This window comes from Nomascus leucogenys, chromosome 19, assembly GCF_006542625.1.
Source record: "Nomascus leucogenys isolate Asia chromosome 19, Asia_NLE_v1, whole genome shotgun sequence".
Taxonomy (NCBI): Eukaryota; Metazoa; Chordata; class Mammalia; order Primates; family Hylobatidae; genus Nomascus; species Nomascus leucogenys.
The window spans coordinates 24,336,088-24,351,561 of NC_044399.1; the positions used below are offsets into that span (position 1 = coordinate 24,336,088).

At 49.8% G+C, this 15,474-nt stretch overlaps 2 protein-coding genes across 3 annotated transcripts in view; one reads left to right on the forward strand and one right to left on the reverse strand.

Annotated features, from left to right (window-relative positions):
- The window catches only part of CENPO (centromere protein O), a 29,591-nt gene extending 21,112 nt beyond the window's left edge, over positions 1-8,479 (forward strand). The window contains exons 4-8 of the mRNA XM_003270585.4: positions 294-411; positions 1,429-1,688; positions 2,583-2,754; positions 3,728-3,899; positions 5,425-8,479. Coding sequence (XP_003270633.1) covers positions 294-411; positions 1,429-1,688; positions 2,583-2,754; positions 3,728-3,864 — 687 coding nt within the window. The 3' untranslated portion in view covers positions 3,865-3,899; positions 5,425-8,479. The remainder of the gene's footprint in view (positions 1-293; positions 412-1,428; positions 1,689-2,582; positions 2,755-3,727; positions 3,900-5,424) is intronic.
- Positions 5,238-15,474, reverse strand: part of ADCY3 (adenylate cyclase 3) — a 101,727-nt gene continuing 91,490 nt past the window's right edge. The window contains exons 14-22 of one of the 2 annotated variants that reach the window (XM_003270583.3): positions 14,048-14,307; positions 13,690-13,752; positions 12,106-12,187; positions 10,456-10,614; positions 9,313-9,459; positions 8,616-8,735; positions 7,615-7,738; positions 6,814-6,938; positions 5,238-6,201 (exon numbers count right to left, since the gene is read on the reverse strand). In XM_003270583.3, the coding sequence (XP_003270631.2) occupies positions 6,019-6,201; positions 6,814-6,938; positions 7,615-7,738; positions 8,616-8,735; positions 9,313-9,459; positions 10,456-10,614; positions 12,106-12,187; positions 13,690-13,752; positions 14,048-14,307 (1,263 nt within the window). In that variant the 3' untranslated portion in view covers positions 5,238-6,018. Of the gene's footprint in view, positions 6,202-6,813; positions 6,939-7,614; positions 7,739-8,615; positions 8,736-9,312; positions 9,460-10,455; positions 10,615-12,105; positions 12,191-13,689; positions 13,753-14,047; positions 14,308-15,474 lie in introns of both variants that reach the window. The other variant, XM_030799623.1, reaches the window with a different exon arrangement.

The following is a 15,474-nucleotide window of genomic DNA, read 5'->3' on the forward strand; positions in this document are numbered from 1 at the left end:
TTAGCCTAGACTTTCCACACAACCTTTTCTTGCTACTCTCTTAGTCCTCTCCATTCCCATCAAAATCGAATTGTTCTTCAGACCTGTACAATCTCCACTTCTGATTCCTGGCATTGTGACCCATGAGATTCTTCCTCTGCAGTGAATTCATAGCAATAACTGACTGGCCACTGTAGCATTTCTTGATGTATTATATCGTGTGCCCTGCATTTAGCTTTCATCCAGTTGGGTGAGGGCGGGGACGTTGTGGTGTACCCCTTTGTACCTCGATTGATTTGCTGCATATCTTGCAGGTGAAAGCATGTATTGCCAATGTAGAACCCAACCAAACAGTGGAGATCAATGAGCAAGAAGCATTGGAAGAGAAACTGGAAAATGTGAAAGCCATTCTGCAGGCGTATCATCTTACAGGTTTTGTTTTTTTTTAACCTAATTTAGTCTGGGTCTGCCTCTAGTGAGTAAGTTTGCTAGATGTGTTATCAGTCCTGGACTTATTTCATAATTTATTATGAAATTTATAAGTATTTTACACCCTTTGCCCCTATCTCACACACACACACACACACAGCTGACGTGCTATTTGTAGGCCTATCTTCACCTACCAGATTGACTGGCCCCTTTGTACAGCAGCTGAGTTGGTGGCTGGCTTATTCCATTCATTTTAACAGTTCGTCATGTGCCAGACCCTGTACTAGAACTGCCTTTACTGCTGGCTTGTTTTATGCTACTAATGAAATAGTTTGAACTTTTCAAGTCTCAACATAAATAGGGATTTATTCTCCCATCTATGCCACAAGATAATTGTGGGAAGAACTGGGGACTATGACAAATTATTTCACACTCAGAAAAAAAGAATAGCTATAAATTAAATTTTTGGCCTTGCTCACGCCTGTAATTCCATCACTTTGGGAGGCTGAGGCAGGATTACTTGAGTCCAGGAGTTGGAGACCAGCCTGGGCAACATAGCAAGACCTCATTTCTACTAAAAATTTAAAAATGAGCCAGGTGAGGTGGCATGCGCTTGTGATTCCAGCTATTCGGGAGGCTGAGATGGGAGGATCGCTTAAGCCCAGGAAGTTGAGGTTGCAGTGAGCTGAGATCGTGCCACTGTACTCCAGCCTGGGTGACAGAGTGAAACCCTATCTCAAAAAAAAAAGAAAAAAAAAAAAGAAAAGAAAAATTTCTCAATAGTTTGACATTTAGACATTTAGGATGTTTTTTCATTTTTACCATTCTTCCATGGTTTTAACAACTCAGTCTCAAAGTGAGCCAGAGCCAAGGGGAAGAATGAGCCTATGATACTCATTGAACAAATATTTGTGCACAAAGTGTACATATTCTAGGCACTGTGGAAGCTACTGGAGGCACAGATGAATAAGACATCACCTTGGCCTGCTGTCTTTTGAGGTATCTTCTTGTTTGTCTCAGGCCTCAGTGGTAAACTGACCAGCCGAGGAGTTTGTGTCTGCATCAGTACTGCTTTTGAGGGGAACCTACTGGATTCCTATTTTGTGGACCTTGTCATACAGAAACCACTCCGGATACATCACCATTCAGTCCCAGTCTTCATTCCTCTGGAAGAGATAGCTGCAAAATATTTACAGACCAACATCCAGCACTTCCTGTTCAGTCTCTGCGAATACCTGAATGCTTACTCTGGGAGGAAGTACCAGGCCGACCGGCTTCAGGTATCCTTCTAGGATGTTATATGCCTCATCTGTGGGCCCAAGATCAACTTAAAAGGGGAAAAGGGGGATGTTTTTTGCATTTTCAGTGTTTCCTAACTGAGTTAGAAGTTTGACCATTCCCTTTCCTATGCTTGTTTCTTACTTATATAAAAGCACCATCCCACCCTCTTTTCTTTTGAAACTCTGGATGGCATTGAAGCTTGGGTACTGGTTAAAGGATTATGCACCCCTGAATGGTGGTCTTCAAGCTTTTATCATAAGATTGTACAGAGTGCAGTTGCTATACTTTTGATCCATCAAGGATTTATGGCGTGCCTACTACGTACCATACCAAGTGCCTTGCTGAACCTTGGTATAGATCTCATTAGAGAAGAAGGGTTTCTGCAGTGCCATGGAAGAATGCTGTCCATCTTCCCCTAAACTCTAGCCTACCTTTTTGGGTTGCAGTTGAGCTAAGGTTGGGTGAAAAAAGTAGATAGGAAATTAATGCAAATAGGCTGTCAGTGCCTCCTACAAGCTTAGCATTTCCCCCTCTGTGGATTTGGAGTAACTCTGAAGCTCTCAGTTGTAGGTTTAACTTAAATTGAAATGTGGATTCAGTCATGAAGCATCTTAGCCATGTAACGTCAGTGAAGTTTTTACAGAAACAGTCTCTTGCGAAGCTGTACCCCTGGTCATTTAGGCCTGTAGGCCTTTCCAGGCTGCCACTGACTCTTAGTTATCTTACACATCTTTTTCATTAGTCCTCTTTTCAGAGCTTTTTCTATCCCTCATTTATTTCTCTGAAATGTAATTGATGGGCCTCTTTTTGGTTGACATAATTGAAGGGTCAGTAAACACCACCTTTGGAACTGCAGTCATCCTCTACTTCGTTTTGTTCCTCACCCCTCTTAGAGTGACTTTGCAGCCCTCCTGACTGGGCCCCTGCAGAGAAACCCACTGTGTAACTTGCTGTCATTTACTTACAAACTGGATCCAGGGGGTCAGTCCTTCCCGTTCTGTGCTAGATTGCTGTATAAGGACCTCACAGCAACTCTTCCCACTGACGTCACCGTGACATGTCAAGGTAAGAAGGGTGCCTCAGTGCAGAAATCCTTGTATCCCAGTTTACTTGAGTGAAACAGGGAAAATAGGTAGAATCTATGAAGTAGACCTCTTGAGACACTTTCTCTGTTTATATACTATACATTACTCAGACCAGTAAGATAGAACATTCTTGTTTCTACCAATCTTTTCCTTCGTCTTTGTAAATGGCAAACATGATTGTCCCCATTTTCCCTCCTCCTTTGCCCACCCACCTCTGCCAGTGTTCTTGCAGCCTATGATTTGTTTTCACTGGGGCCCTGCTTCAGGAAAGACACCTAATGATAAGGCTGAGTCATGGGTCAGTTATGGTGGATGGAGCCAGAAGACTCATTTCACTGTGAAGACAAATGGACATGACACGTCAGCACAAGCACACACTTACTCCTCCCTATGGAGCAGTCTCTAAATGGAAATTCTTCCAGACTAGCTGAGAGAGAGATTTTTTGGTGAACCTGTTTCACTTAAATGTGACATGGCAATAATGAAAAATTGGGTGAAATTTTTTTTTTTTTTTTTTTTTTTTTTTTTGAGACGGAGTCTTGCTCTGTTGCCCAGGCTGGAGTGCAGTGGTGTGATCTCGGCTCACTGCAAGCTCCGCCTCCCGGGTTCACGCCATTCTCCTGCCTCAGCCTCTCCAAGTGGCTGGGACTACAGGCGCCTGCCACCACGCCCGGCTAATGTTTTTAGGAGGCAGAAATTTTGAAGCTGCCCCAGATTTCACACCATCGGTCTTTGATTTCTCTCTGCAGTCAGATTCAAGTCCCCAGTCTCCAGATGGCATTGGCCCCAATAATCCAGACCAAAAAAAAAGCTGTATGGGTCCACTGGGTCCAGAATATCAGTGATCCAGGTTCCGATTCCCCCAGCTGCACTGAATGAGATTGAATATCAGGGATTCAGGTTCCGATTCCCCCGGCTGCACTGAATGAGATTGATGGAATCTTTCTTTCTAGGAGTGGAAGCATTATCCACTTCATGGGAGGGGCAACGAGCATCTCATGAAACTCTGTTCCGTACGAAGCCCTTGCATCAAGTGTTTGCCTCATTTGCAAGAAAAGGAGAAAAGTTGGATATGAGTCTAGTTTCCTAATAGATGGTTTTCACTGCACTGGGAGCACATCAGAGGTAAGTAACCAGTACTGAAGACAGTACCAGGTGGGTGGGGCCCACCCTTCTGATGAAAACAGACACCTACCTTTTCATCTGGATGGAAGAGCAGGTTTGAGTATAGACCCTGGCATTTTTAAACAATTCCCATGATTGCCTGGTCACTTCTTAAAATGCTCAAGATGTTTTTTAAAGGTATTAGTTGATCATACATTTTAGTTGAAAATCATTTGTGGGGCAATAAAAGCCATTTTTTGAAAAAGGTGTATCACTCAAGAAGTACTTATGGAAAAATATCAAATTATTGAGGGCATTAAGTTCTGGGAAAGACCAGGCAATTAAGTTGTCACAGTAACTGCTACTAATTTAATGCCAGGAATAGAGACGCCAAAAATCCTAAAATTTTCAGAAGGGGCTCTCAGAAATGTGGCACTCCACTCAAACTGCAATAGCTTGATTCTGTTGAGAAACACTGATCTAAATAAATGGAAAAATAACCCACATTCACTAATGAAGATAATAAGACCCAATTTTTTTTTTTTTTAAAGGAAAGTATTTCTAGCTTTTATGGAAGCTTTAAGTAATTTTTCCTCATTTTCCTGTTTGAAACTTTTGAAAAGGAATTTCTTCAGTGTTTGGTTAGGCACAGTGTATTCTAGGCCACTGCTTTATAAATATGGTGTGAGAAAGCAGTAGGATAAAATAATCAGGGTTCAATGTGTCTCATATTTTGTTTCCTAAAACAGTTTAGTAGAGCTCTGAATGTACTAAGAAGTCCCCTCTGAAAAAGCACAGTTAGAAATCTGCCCATAAACTCAGGGGGACTCAGGCGCCCCCCAGGTCTTCCCTCTCCTGCAGGCTCTCCGGTTAGTGTCCTGATTTGCCGTAACCATGGGCCTCTCATCTGCTGGCACCTCTGGTTCCTTGGTGTGTGGGTCACAGATATGAAAACCTGTGTCTGGCTGACCAGGTTCTCCTGTTTCCATCCCTAGCGCTCCCTTGCCCAGGCACAGATAGATAGATAGATAGATAGATAGATAGGAGGCAGGAGTCATGACTGGCTCAAGGCCATGTTCAGACTTAACCCTGCAATGGCCACGTCCTAGACCTCATGGTCATGAAGTAACCTCCATGTGGGAGAGCTTCGGGAACAGTGCAGCTTGGAGTACTCTTTAGAAGAAAGCAGTTTAAGAATCAAAGAGACAGGGCCAGGCAGCAGGAGTTCCGGGGTACAGCGAGCTATGATGAGACCTTCAAGCTCTTGCCTTCCAGGCCTGTGGTGGGGGCCAGTAGCATGAGTCAGCAAAGTACCAGCACTCCTCAAATAAGTGATATTAACAGAATTTCCACAGTCACTTTCAAGTTGAATAAAGCTTTTAATAAAACAGTCTTGTTCTTTATCAATACCTGTAAATTCTCTTTTAAAGCAGTAGCAAAGGCGACTGTAGCAAGAGCTCAAAAGGCAAGGCAATATTGGAAAGTGTATTTAACAGAAGATTAAAAATATAAATGTAGAAGATCTGTTTATATATTTTTCTTTCAGAAATAAATCTCCCCTCCCCTGCCAGGTGAAAGGAAATATTGCACTTTCTGCTCTCATGACTAAGGGGACAGGAGTTCCAGAAGAACCTTTCAAGATGATCAGGAACACCAGGACGAGGGCCGTCTCACCTCACTCGGACCACATGGAGACCTCCCCTTTAGAATGGGAGCAAAACATTTGCCAGCCACGTCCCGCCCCACCACACCCTGTCTGAAGCGGAGCTTCCCCGCCTGTGCTCCCTCCACAGTCCCGGAGAGCCCAGCGGCAAAGGCAGCTTTATCCCAGCTCTGCCACCCTCCTGCTCACAGTGGTCAGGGCCCCTCAGGGGCAAGGACGGCAGGGATTGGAAGGAGGGCTCTGGAAGGACTGTTCAGCCCTATGCCTAAGACCCCTATGCTGGGGATGCTACAGGCACACGTAGGAATAGCAGGGCCACCCTCAGAGTTCACACAGCCACGAACAAATGAAGGCTGAGGAGATTTCTAAACCTAAAGTCCATGAGTGTGCACTTCAATCCAGGAAGGTCAGGACTGACTGCGGTTTCAGAAAATAAATTCTCCCTTCCGGTTTGGACTGTTGCAGGCTCGAGGCCATTCAGGAGTTGTCTGCCACCTGGTGGGGCAGTGTGACAGAGGGGCCATTGGGGAAGGCGGCTGGTTTATCCCGCCCCTTCAAGAAGAAGGTCAGCAGCTCCCCCTTCCCCTTCACAAAGATGGGGCCTCGCCTCACAAAGCGGAAGCCGTACTCTCGGAGGATGACTTGGGTTTCTTCTACCACCTGTAGAGGGAGGGGGAGCAAGAACGTGGCATTAGAGGGGGAGCCTAGACTGAGGGCGGGTAGGGGCTTTGGGTGGTTGGAGCCGAGCACTGATCTACGGGTCCCAAGCAGTGCAGGGCCCTCCCCAAACCTCCCAGGGCCAAGCCCGCCCTTCCACTGGCAGCGAGCAGCAGGTGGAGAGCCCTGGAGTGACTGGCTGGGGGCCTCCTCTCGTCCAGAGACTTTCCTTCTAGGATGGCCATGGTCACCTGGGTGGCAGCACTGTTGCTTGGAAACTGCCACTGCCTGCTCTTCTGTCCCTTGGCCCCTTTTGTGGAGCGTTTCTGCCAGACCCCGCTGAGACATCACAAGGTATCAGAAGGTTCATACCCAGAGGCAGGCCATACGCATCCAGAACTTCAGCCCAGATTTTGTGGATGGGTGGAAGTGTTTCTTCCTGTGCTGAGGCTAGCTATTGCAGAGACTCCTTTCCACTCACCCCATGCCCCTGCCTGTGGACTTACTTACTGTTCGGGGCCGGGGTGGGAGACAGGCGCACGTGGGAAAGCACTGTTCCGGTTTTGTTCGCGTGCCCCGAGTCTGAGCACATGCCAGCTCTGCCGCTGGACATACCTGAATGTTGCCCATGACCCCCGTGGACTCCATCCTGCTGGCTACATTGACTGTATTGCCCCAGATGTCGTAGTGTGGTTTCCGGGCTCCAATGACCCCAGCCAGAACCCCGCCTTTGTTCATGCCTAGGATGGGAGGCATAAAGTTCCTTTCAGCACAGCCACAGGCCAAACCTTGTTATAGGCCTCAGAAGCCAACCCCTCTCCAGACCTGTACCACAAAGCTCCTAATTATGTAACACATCGTTGTCCTCGTTCAACTTGGCTGTATGCTACTGGAGGGTGGAAATCACGTCTCCTGTTTATCTGTGTGCTTGGCAAGTGTCAGCCACCACCCCCCCACCATATGCAGATTTACTCGGCATGGTAGTAGCCAGCTTCTAACACACCTGGTATTCCAAGTCTCCTGGGACCTCACTCAGGAATGAGACCCCCTCAGTAGAAGTAGCAGGTGATCTTAACTCCTTTCAAAGAGCAGGCAGGTCTGGAAAGCCATGCCCTCAGCAGGCACAGTAACCCCTCTGGAAACGGATCACAAACTCACTTCTCAGCCAAGCAGGCCAGGCTTCTGTTGTAACAGCAGGCACAGTATAGCCTGACCATCACATCAGCTGGGTTTTTGGTTTAGTCATCTAGAGTCGTCTGGACTAAAGGTCTTTCAGGTCCCCTTGCCCTGTGAGTGCATGAACCCTCCCACCTGAATGCCACAGTCATCCTGAGCCTCCTGTCTCTCCTGCTGGTGGGCCGGGCCCCTGTGTGGGAAGGGAGCCTGCCACAGAGCAGGCCAGCTGGGGGCACTCACCTATGCGCAGCATGAAGTTATTGAAGGACTGGTTGTTGATGTTGGTGAGCGTATCCTTCATGGCCAGCGCGAAGTCGGCCAGGTCAGCCAGGTGCTGCCAGCGCTCTCTCTCGGACTTGTCTTCCTGTGCCAGGGGACCGTGGAGAAAGTGTCAGGGGCCACTCACCGCAGCAGCCTGCTCTGCTGCCTTCCCTGGCAGTGTTCTGGGGGTGGATTCCCTACACCTAGATGTTCAAGGCCTTACTCCCTCCCTCCCACAAAGGAGTCGCAGCCACGCTAGGCTCTGACTTGCCACTGTGACAAAGTTCACGTAGCAGGTCTAGGCAAAGACTGGGCAACGGAGTAGAGGAGACGGACCCGTGAGTCTGACCACGAGGTGGGCCCCTTCACCTTGGCTGGGCCTGGTCCTTAGGTTTTGTCAAGTTGTCCTTGTTTGGATCCCTCAACTAGGTGATAAGCACTGGAGGGGGACGAACCACCTTGGACGTGTTTCTTTAACCTCATCCATATAATAGTGAGTGAGGGCCATGGGATGGTTGTAGAGGTAAAGCAGGATGATGATGTTTTAAGACCAGAGCTTGGGACCAGGGCCCCTACACCTCATTCTCTCTCCTGGTAGCTGAACACAGGTCTAAATTAGCTTAACAAAAGAACAGGCTGCCGTCAGCCAGAGTTCTGAAGGCCACTCTTTAAGTTTCCCTTGTTAACAATTGCTCTCCAGTTCCTATGAAAGCACAGAGCCTTAGGGGGCCTGGCCACAGAACACAACCATCTTAGGCCTGAGCTGTGAACAGCAGGGGGTTGTGTGTCTGTTCTATTTCTCTGCTTGCCGAACTTTCTCAATAAACCCTGTTTCTGATTTGTATTTACGTGGTGCTGGTGGTGTGTGTCTGGGACCCCTTTGCACAGCAGTTCTTGTTTCCCACATGCTAGGTCTGGGCTGCCAATCTCTTGCCTGGGGGCAGAGCCTCGTCTCCTCTCTGGCTACTAGGGTTAGCTACCTTGTTGGAGCTGGCAAAGCCATTGGTGTTGACATCAGGGGTGACTCCTGAAGCCGCCATATACGTGCTGCCAATGGTTTTGATCTTGGTGATCACCCGGAACTTGGGATTGTCCAGGAGCTGAGGCCAGGATTCAGGAAAGAATTGTCAGCAGTCAAGGGAGATGAATGACCCAACCCAGTGACAGATGTACCTGTTTACAAGGACCCCACTAAACCCAAGAGACACTTTCCTATCAAAGTTGTTACTTAAGTCTACCGCTTATCTGCCACACGATCCTGGGAGAACTTCCTAACTTTCTGGGCCTCAGTTCCCACAACCTCAACACTGACATAAAATCGCCAGTCTCCTAGGGGGGCTGCGCGCGTGCGTAAAAGCATTCTTCCTGGTATACAGGTCACCCAATCAATGCTGACCGGCTCTGAATTTGAGGAGAGGGTCCCAGGACAGAGAGGGCTCGAGATGTTGCTTGGCCAGTCCTTAGATCCTGTGACCCTGTGGGTGATCTCCCGGGTTCCCACCTCACCTCCCCTTCCCCGGCCCAGCAGTTCCAGGTGGCTGCAGAAGTCCGTGTATTGCGGAAGGGGCTTATCTGGGAAAATGGAGCCAGTTTCTCTGGCCTCTGCAGCCGATCACAGGATGTGATGTGGAATGGGCCGGCTTCATGGCCAGAGTGCAGGGTGGGATGGGCACTCACAGAGTCAAAATCCGAGATGATTTCATTGAGGAAACGCAGACACTCAATACCACCATTGTTGATGCTCTCCTCTGTGTAGAAGTCAGCAAAGTTGGGCAGGGAGGCAAACATGACCCCAATCTCATCATACGTCTGGCTATACAGCTCCTAAAAAGAGGCGTGGACAAAGTGCTCAAAGCATGTCCGACTCACTGGATGATGTGCTGGAGAAATGCATCTATCTTCCACGCACGACATGTGCACTCAGCTTTTTGGACTCAGATTATACCAGTTTAAAAAAAAAAGAGTCTGGGTCTTGCTATGTTTCCCAGGCTGGAGTGCAGTGGCAATAAACAAGCATGATTAGGTACAATCGAAGCACACTGCGGCCTCGAACACCAGGTATCTGGGACCACAGGCACATGCCACCATGCCCGGCTGTAGATTATCCCAACTCTGAATAATTTAAAAATAGCTCATCGCTACTTTTTTTTTTTTTTTTTGAGAGACGGAGTCTTGCTCTGTCGCCCAGGCTGGAGTAGAGTGGCACAATCTCAGCTCACTGCAACCTCCACCTCCCGGGTTCAAGTGATTCTCCTGTCTCAGTTTCCCGAGTAGCTGGGATGACAGGTGTGCACCACCACGTCTAGTTAATTTTTGTATTTTTTAGTAGAGATGGGGTTTCACTATATGTTGCCCAGGCTGGTCTCAAACTCCTGACCTCAGATGATCCACCCGCCTCAGCCTCCCAAAGTGCCGGGATTACAGGCGTGAGCCACTGTGCCCGGCCGCTACTTTAAATAAATTTTAAAACAGCTTCTCTAGTTCCTCTAACAGCCCCAGCTGTGAGGACGAGGGTACCGTAGAACTGGGAACCACTCTGGAGAAGTTCACAGGCAACAAAAAGGTGGGCTCTAGTCAAAGTCTTGTCTTGTGACACGTGGCCTCAGAGCTGTACAGCCCACATCACGATGCCTACAGCAGTGCCCTTTACAGGAGGCCGGAGAAACTCCTCTTTTGCTTATTTGTGTTTGCTGTTTAGGTTCAGCCCTACCTAGGCCCCAGTCCCCTGTCCCTGAGAAGGCCTGGGCCCAGGGGGGCTCCCTGAAAGAACAGATGGAGACAAATGGCCTCATGGTTCTGGGCTGAGGCCACACCCCTCACCTCATCTCTCTTCTTGGACCCCAGGAAATGGCGTGCCACATGCTCAGGCAACATGTTGGTGACCAAGGCCTCGTTCCAGCGTCGCATCTCATAGACACGTTCCTTCTGGTCGTGGACCTCAATCTTCCACAAGAAAAGTGTCCGTGCCAGTTTTTCTACCTACAGACACAGACAAGGCGAAGCATGTGCTCTAAGCTGGCCACTGGATAGAAAGATGAAAAACAGGAACGGCCAAGCGTGGTGGTTCACGCCTGCAATCCCAGCACTGTGGGAGGCCAAGGCAGGCGGATCACCTGAGGTCAGGAGTTCGAGACTAGCCTGGCCAATATGGTGAAATGCTGTCTCTACTAAAAATACAAAAATTAGCCGGGCATGGTGGCAGACACCTGTAATCCCAGCTACTCGGGAGGCTGAGGCAGGAGAATCACTTGAACCCAGGAGGCAGAAGTTGCAGTGAGCCAAGATCGCACCACTGCACTCCAGCCTGGGCAACAGAGTGAGACTCAGTCTCAAAAAAAGAAGAAAAACAGGAACGTGAATGGAGGAACTCCCCTTGGAAAGGCTGGAGGGAAGATGGCTAAACGGCAAGGGAAGTAAGACCCTGCAAAGATTCCCCCTCATCAAAAGGCCACCCAATAGTGCAGTGCGGTTCCCAGCCCCCGTAGTTACAGCGGAGATCCAGGAGGCCTTCCGTGTGTAGGGGGCCTCTTGGGACCCAATCTCAGCTGCAGGTCTGTCTCGTGGAGGTGGCAGCAGTGGAGATCTCCCAGCTCAGGGTGGAGTCCCCCTTTCTAGCAGGCACCATTTGGGTGTGAAGTGGCTTGGGAAGGCTGTACTTCCCTGGAAAGCCATCAGGGGGCACTTGAGCTAACATTGAGCCCTAAGTACAGAGGATCTTTCTCTTCCCTCTCTTCCTTCTCTTTTCCTTTTTTGTCGGGTTGAGTGCAGTCGGGGCGGGGTGGTCTCACTTTGTCACCCAGGTTGGAGTGCAGTGGTGTGATCTCAGCTCACTGCAGCCTCAACCTCCTAGATTCAAGCAATCCTCCTGCCTCAACCTCTCAAGTAGCTGGGATTACAGGTGCAGGCCACCATGCCTGGCTAATTTTTGTATTTTTTAGTAGAGACAGGGTTTCACCATGTTGCCCAGGCTGGTCTCGGACTCCTGGATTCAACTGATCCTCCACCTTCAGCCTCCCAAAATGAGCCACTGCACTGGCCTTCTCTTTTCCTTTTAACCCAACAGAAAGTCCATCAGCTCCTCTATTCCCCTTCTCTTCTGGCTCGGTGGTCAGTTGTGTTAATGTCCCTCAGCGCCATGGGGAGTGCTGGGGCCATGAGCCCCTGGCCTAGGGGATACAGATTTGATTCAAGGTGTTTGTGCCTTCGCTCCATCCCCTCCCACCTTCACTCTCATGCTTCCTTCACCATCCTGGAGGGGGTCGGACGGAAGAGGTGAGGAACTGTCTTCCTGTGTGACTGAGGAAGGAGGCTGAATACAGAGAAGGCGGTGGCCTGACCAGGCTCACGTGTGGGGCTGGGTGAAGGGAAGCCGCATTCCTTAGGAGCTTGGGCTCTTAGGTCCCGGGGCAGCTTCTCAGGAGGCCCTGTGGGCTGTGGGCACACAGCGGGGATCGTGCAGGTGGCACTCACATGGCGGGAGAAGTAGTAGAAGCTCAGCATCATGAGGAACACCATCACCGTCATGGAGTACTTGGAAGGCACCAGGGGCAGCCTGTTGGGCAGAGTGCGTGCAACTGAAAGGGCCATCATCTGCCTCCCGGAGGGGGCCTGATTCCCTCCAACTAGACGGTGCTGCTTCCTGCCACCCCAGCCCCAGAGCTCACCCCAGCTCCTTAGGCCCTTTCACACCAAGTCGGGCTCCCCCTGGGCAGTAAAGCTTTCTTAACTCACTGGGCTCCTCTCCAACAGCCAGGCAACCCCCGGCCCCTCCTGGCTGCACCTGGTATTCACATCAGGGCTGCTCCCCAGGTGTTTAAGAAACACTGCGTTGCCTGACTGATCACAGAGGTAGCTACAACCATGCAGGAATTTGGAGAAGCAAGAGACATCAGTGATGGGATTTCATAGCCGTGGGACTGGGGTACAATCTCACCATGGCTTTTTACGTCGTTCGTCCATATTTTTATGTGGAGCTGTGGTTAGTTTCCATTACTGTATGGTATTTCACTGCATGAACATACCAGTTATGTATCCATTTCCTGTTGATGTCATTTGGGTTGTTTTCATTTGTTTTGGGGGAGGGGGTATATCTGTTACGAACAGTGCCACCTTGGACATTCTCATACATATATACTGGGACATAAGTATGTGCATGAATTTCTCTAAGATATGTATATATATACACATATACACACATCTGCGTGGGTGTGTATGTAGGAGTGGAATTGCTGGGACACAGGTTTATTTTCAACCTTACTAAATAGATCAAAATATTTTCTAACATGGTTGTACTAACTCATACTCCCACCAGGAGTGTAAGAGTTACTACTGTACTTGATATTGTCAGACTTATCTGGACCGGTACGTGTGTGATGGTATCTCATTAGGGTGTAACTGGAATTTCCTTGATTACTTGAGTGCCATTTATTAGTGGCCATTTAGAGTTCTTCTTTTGTGAAGGGCTATGCAGGTCTTACCCCTCTTCTATTAGGTCATCTTTTTATTTCTAAACTTCCTTGAAGGTCTGTTCAAGTCACGGAATCGTAAAATTTTAAAACCTTGACACTGGCAGGGACCTTAGAGAACTTCTGGTTCAGTATTCGCCTCAAGAGATGAAATTGCAACTCATGGAAACTGACCTGCCTATGACCCACAGAGAATTACCTGCCTGTTTGCAGGCTCAGAAGCCAGGTCTAAATCCAAAGCATCTTCCTCCCTCCTCATTTTCCTGCTGCCTGTCTGTCCTGCCAGCCAGTTACATGCAGCTGCCATCCACCTGGTAGTTCCTTCCCTCCTCACTGCACTGCTGCTGCCCTCGCCCTCCAAGCCTCACTGGCCTTCACGCAGAGAGGCCTGGATGTCCAGGTCTATATTAGAATCATCCTGCCTCTGCTGCAGCCCTCCTGGGGGAACCCATGCCAGCTCCTCTAACCTTCACGTGTCAGGTCACGTGCGTCCCGGGAGGGTGAGATCCCGGGGCTTGGGCCTGTTATATTCCTGTCTCTAGAAGAAGGGCTGTGAGCACAGGCCAGGAGGGGAAGCCGTGGCCCTTACCTGTCAGTGCCGTTGAGCCCAGGGGTGAATCCTTGCATCTTCTCTAAGGCCACCATAGGTAAGCTGTTGGACAGATAACAGCACAGTCAGGCCCCATCTGGGAACAAGAGCCTGATGCCCAGCCAGGCACCGGGGTATCCCAAGTCCTCCACTCGGGGAGAATGGGAAGAATCTATTCTCAGGTCCTAGCCAACCAGTGATACGTCTGTGAGCAGCCAGGAACTCTGGTTCTTGAACAAGCCTTTGAGGACCCCTAGTGACAGAAAGCCACCTCAGCACAGGCCCATGAGCTTGAACTGAGGACTTTGTGGGTGGGAGGAAGGAGACAATACAGATCCCCAGTCGCGCTTCATCTTACTCATGCTCCCGAAAACGCTTGTGGTCGTATTCATCAAAGACGGGGCGCCAGGCATACAGGTTGATGGTGGCCACGGCGCCCGCGACGAGCAGCATGAGCGTGAGCTTCACCATGTGGCTGACCTGCACCAGCATGATGGTGGCGATGAGGGACAGCACGGCCACGTAGCTGTAATATTTGGGGTTCTCCAGGCAGCCGCCCTCCGTCTCCATCCATGCCGTCGCGTTGCCGGGTCCCGTGTAGTACTGGAGACAGCTGAACTGGAGGCCAGGATGGCGGGAGGGGACACACGTTCAAGAGAACGGCAGGTACTGGTCACAGAGGGCTGTGCATGGTAGTGCACGCTCAGCTGCCACCTCCCACGGCTCCCCCAGAAACACCGGGAAAGATGGGGAAATTTACCAGGGACTAATCATATGAAAGTTAGTAACTGCAGCTAAGAGCCTTGCCGTTGCCTCATTTGACATTCACAAAAACTCTCTCGAGTATTTTTAGTACTGTCCCTATTGTACAGAAAACTCAGGCCAGATTTGCCCGAACACAATTAGCAAGCAGAAAAGCCAAAAGTAGGAGCCAAGCCTTTAGGCTTCAAATCCAACATGTTCTTCCCCACATCACACTGTTGCTTCAAGAGGGGCCGAGGGGCCGAGGGGCCACGGGACCGTGAGCCCCACTCACAGCCTCCCTGTGATGACAGCTAGTCTCTGCCCAAATCCTTCCATTGAGGGGACGCTCACTGCCTTCTGGAGTCTTTACTGGTTCTGCCACTGGGCAGATGCGGCCAGGAGAAAGCGCATCCAGAACCGGAATCAACCCCTCCTTTTTGTAACTTTCACCCACAGGGCAACCTTGTCTTGCTTGCGTGATTCCCAGCATGTCATTCTCGCATGAGCAGTTGTTGCACATCCCTAGCTTTTTACCCCTCCATGAGTGGCAGCATCTCCAGGTGTCCTGTACAGTGTCCAGGACCTGTGCAGTGGTGACCTCCACACCTGGGTGCCACGTTCCAGGCATGTTGTGACATGGAGGGGGCCTGGGGCTTCTCTTCCCTGGGTAGTGGGCACCAGCAACCCCTGGCCAAGGTAGGCTCTGGAGCCCCTAACTCCTCATTCCCAATGGACTTGTTTTTGTTTAGATGGAGTCTCGCTCTGTCGCCCAGACTGGTGTGCAGTGGTGCATTCTTGGCTCACTGCAACCTCCACCTCCCAGGTTCAAGTGATTCTCCTGCCTCAGCTGCCCAAGTAGCTGGAATTACAGGTGCGTGCCACTGCGGCTGGCTAATTTTTGTATTTTTAGTAGAGGCAGGGTTTCACCATCTTGGCCAGGCTAGTCTCGAACTCCTGACCTCAAGTGATCTGCCTGCCTCAGCCTCCCAAAGTGCTGGAATTACAAGTGTGAGCCACCGCACCCGGCCCCCCACTGGACTT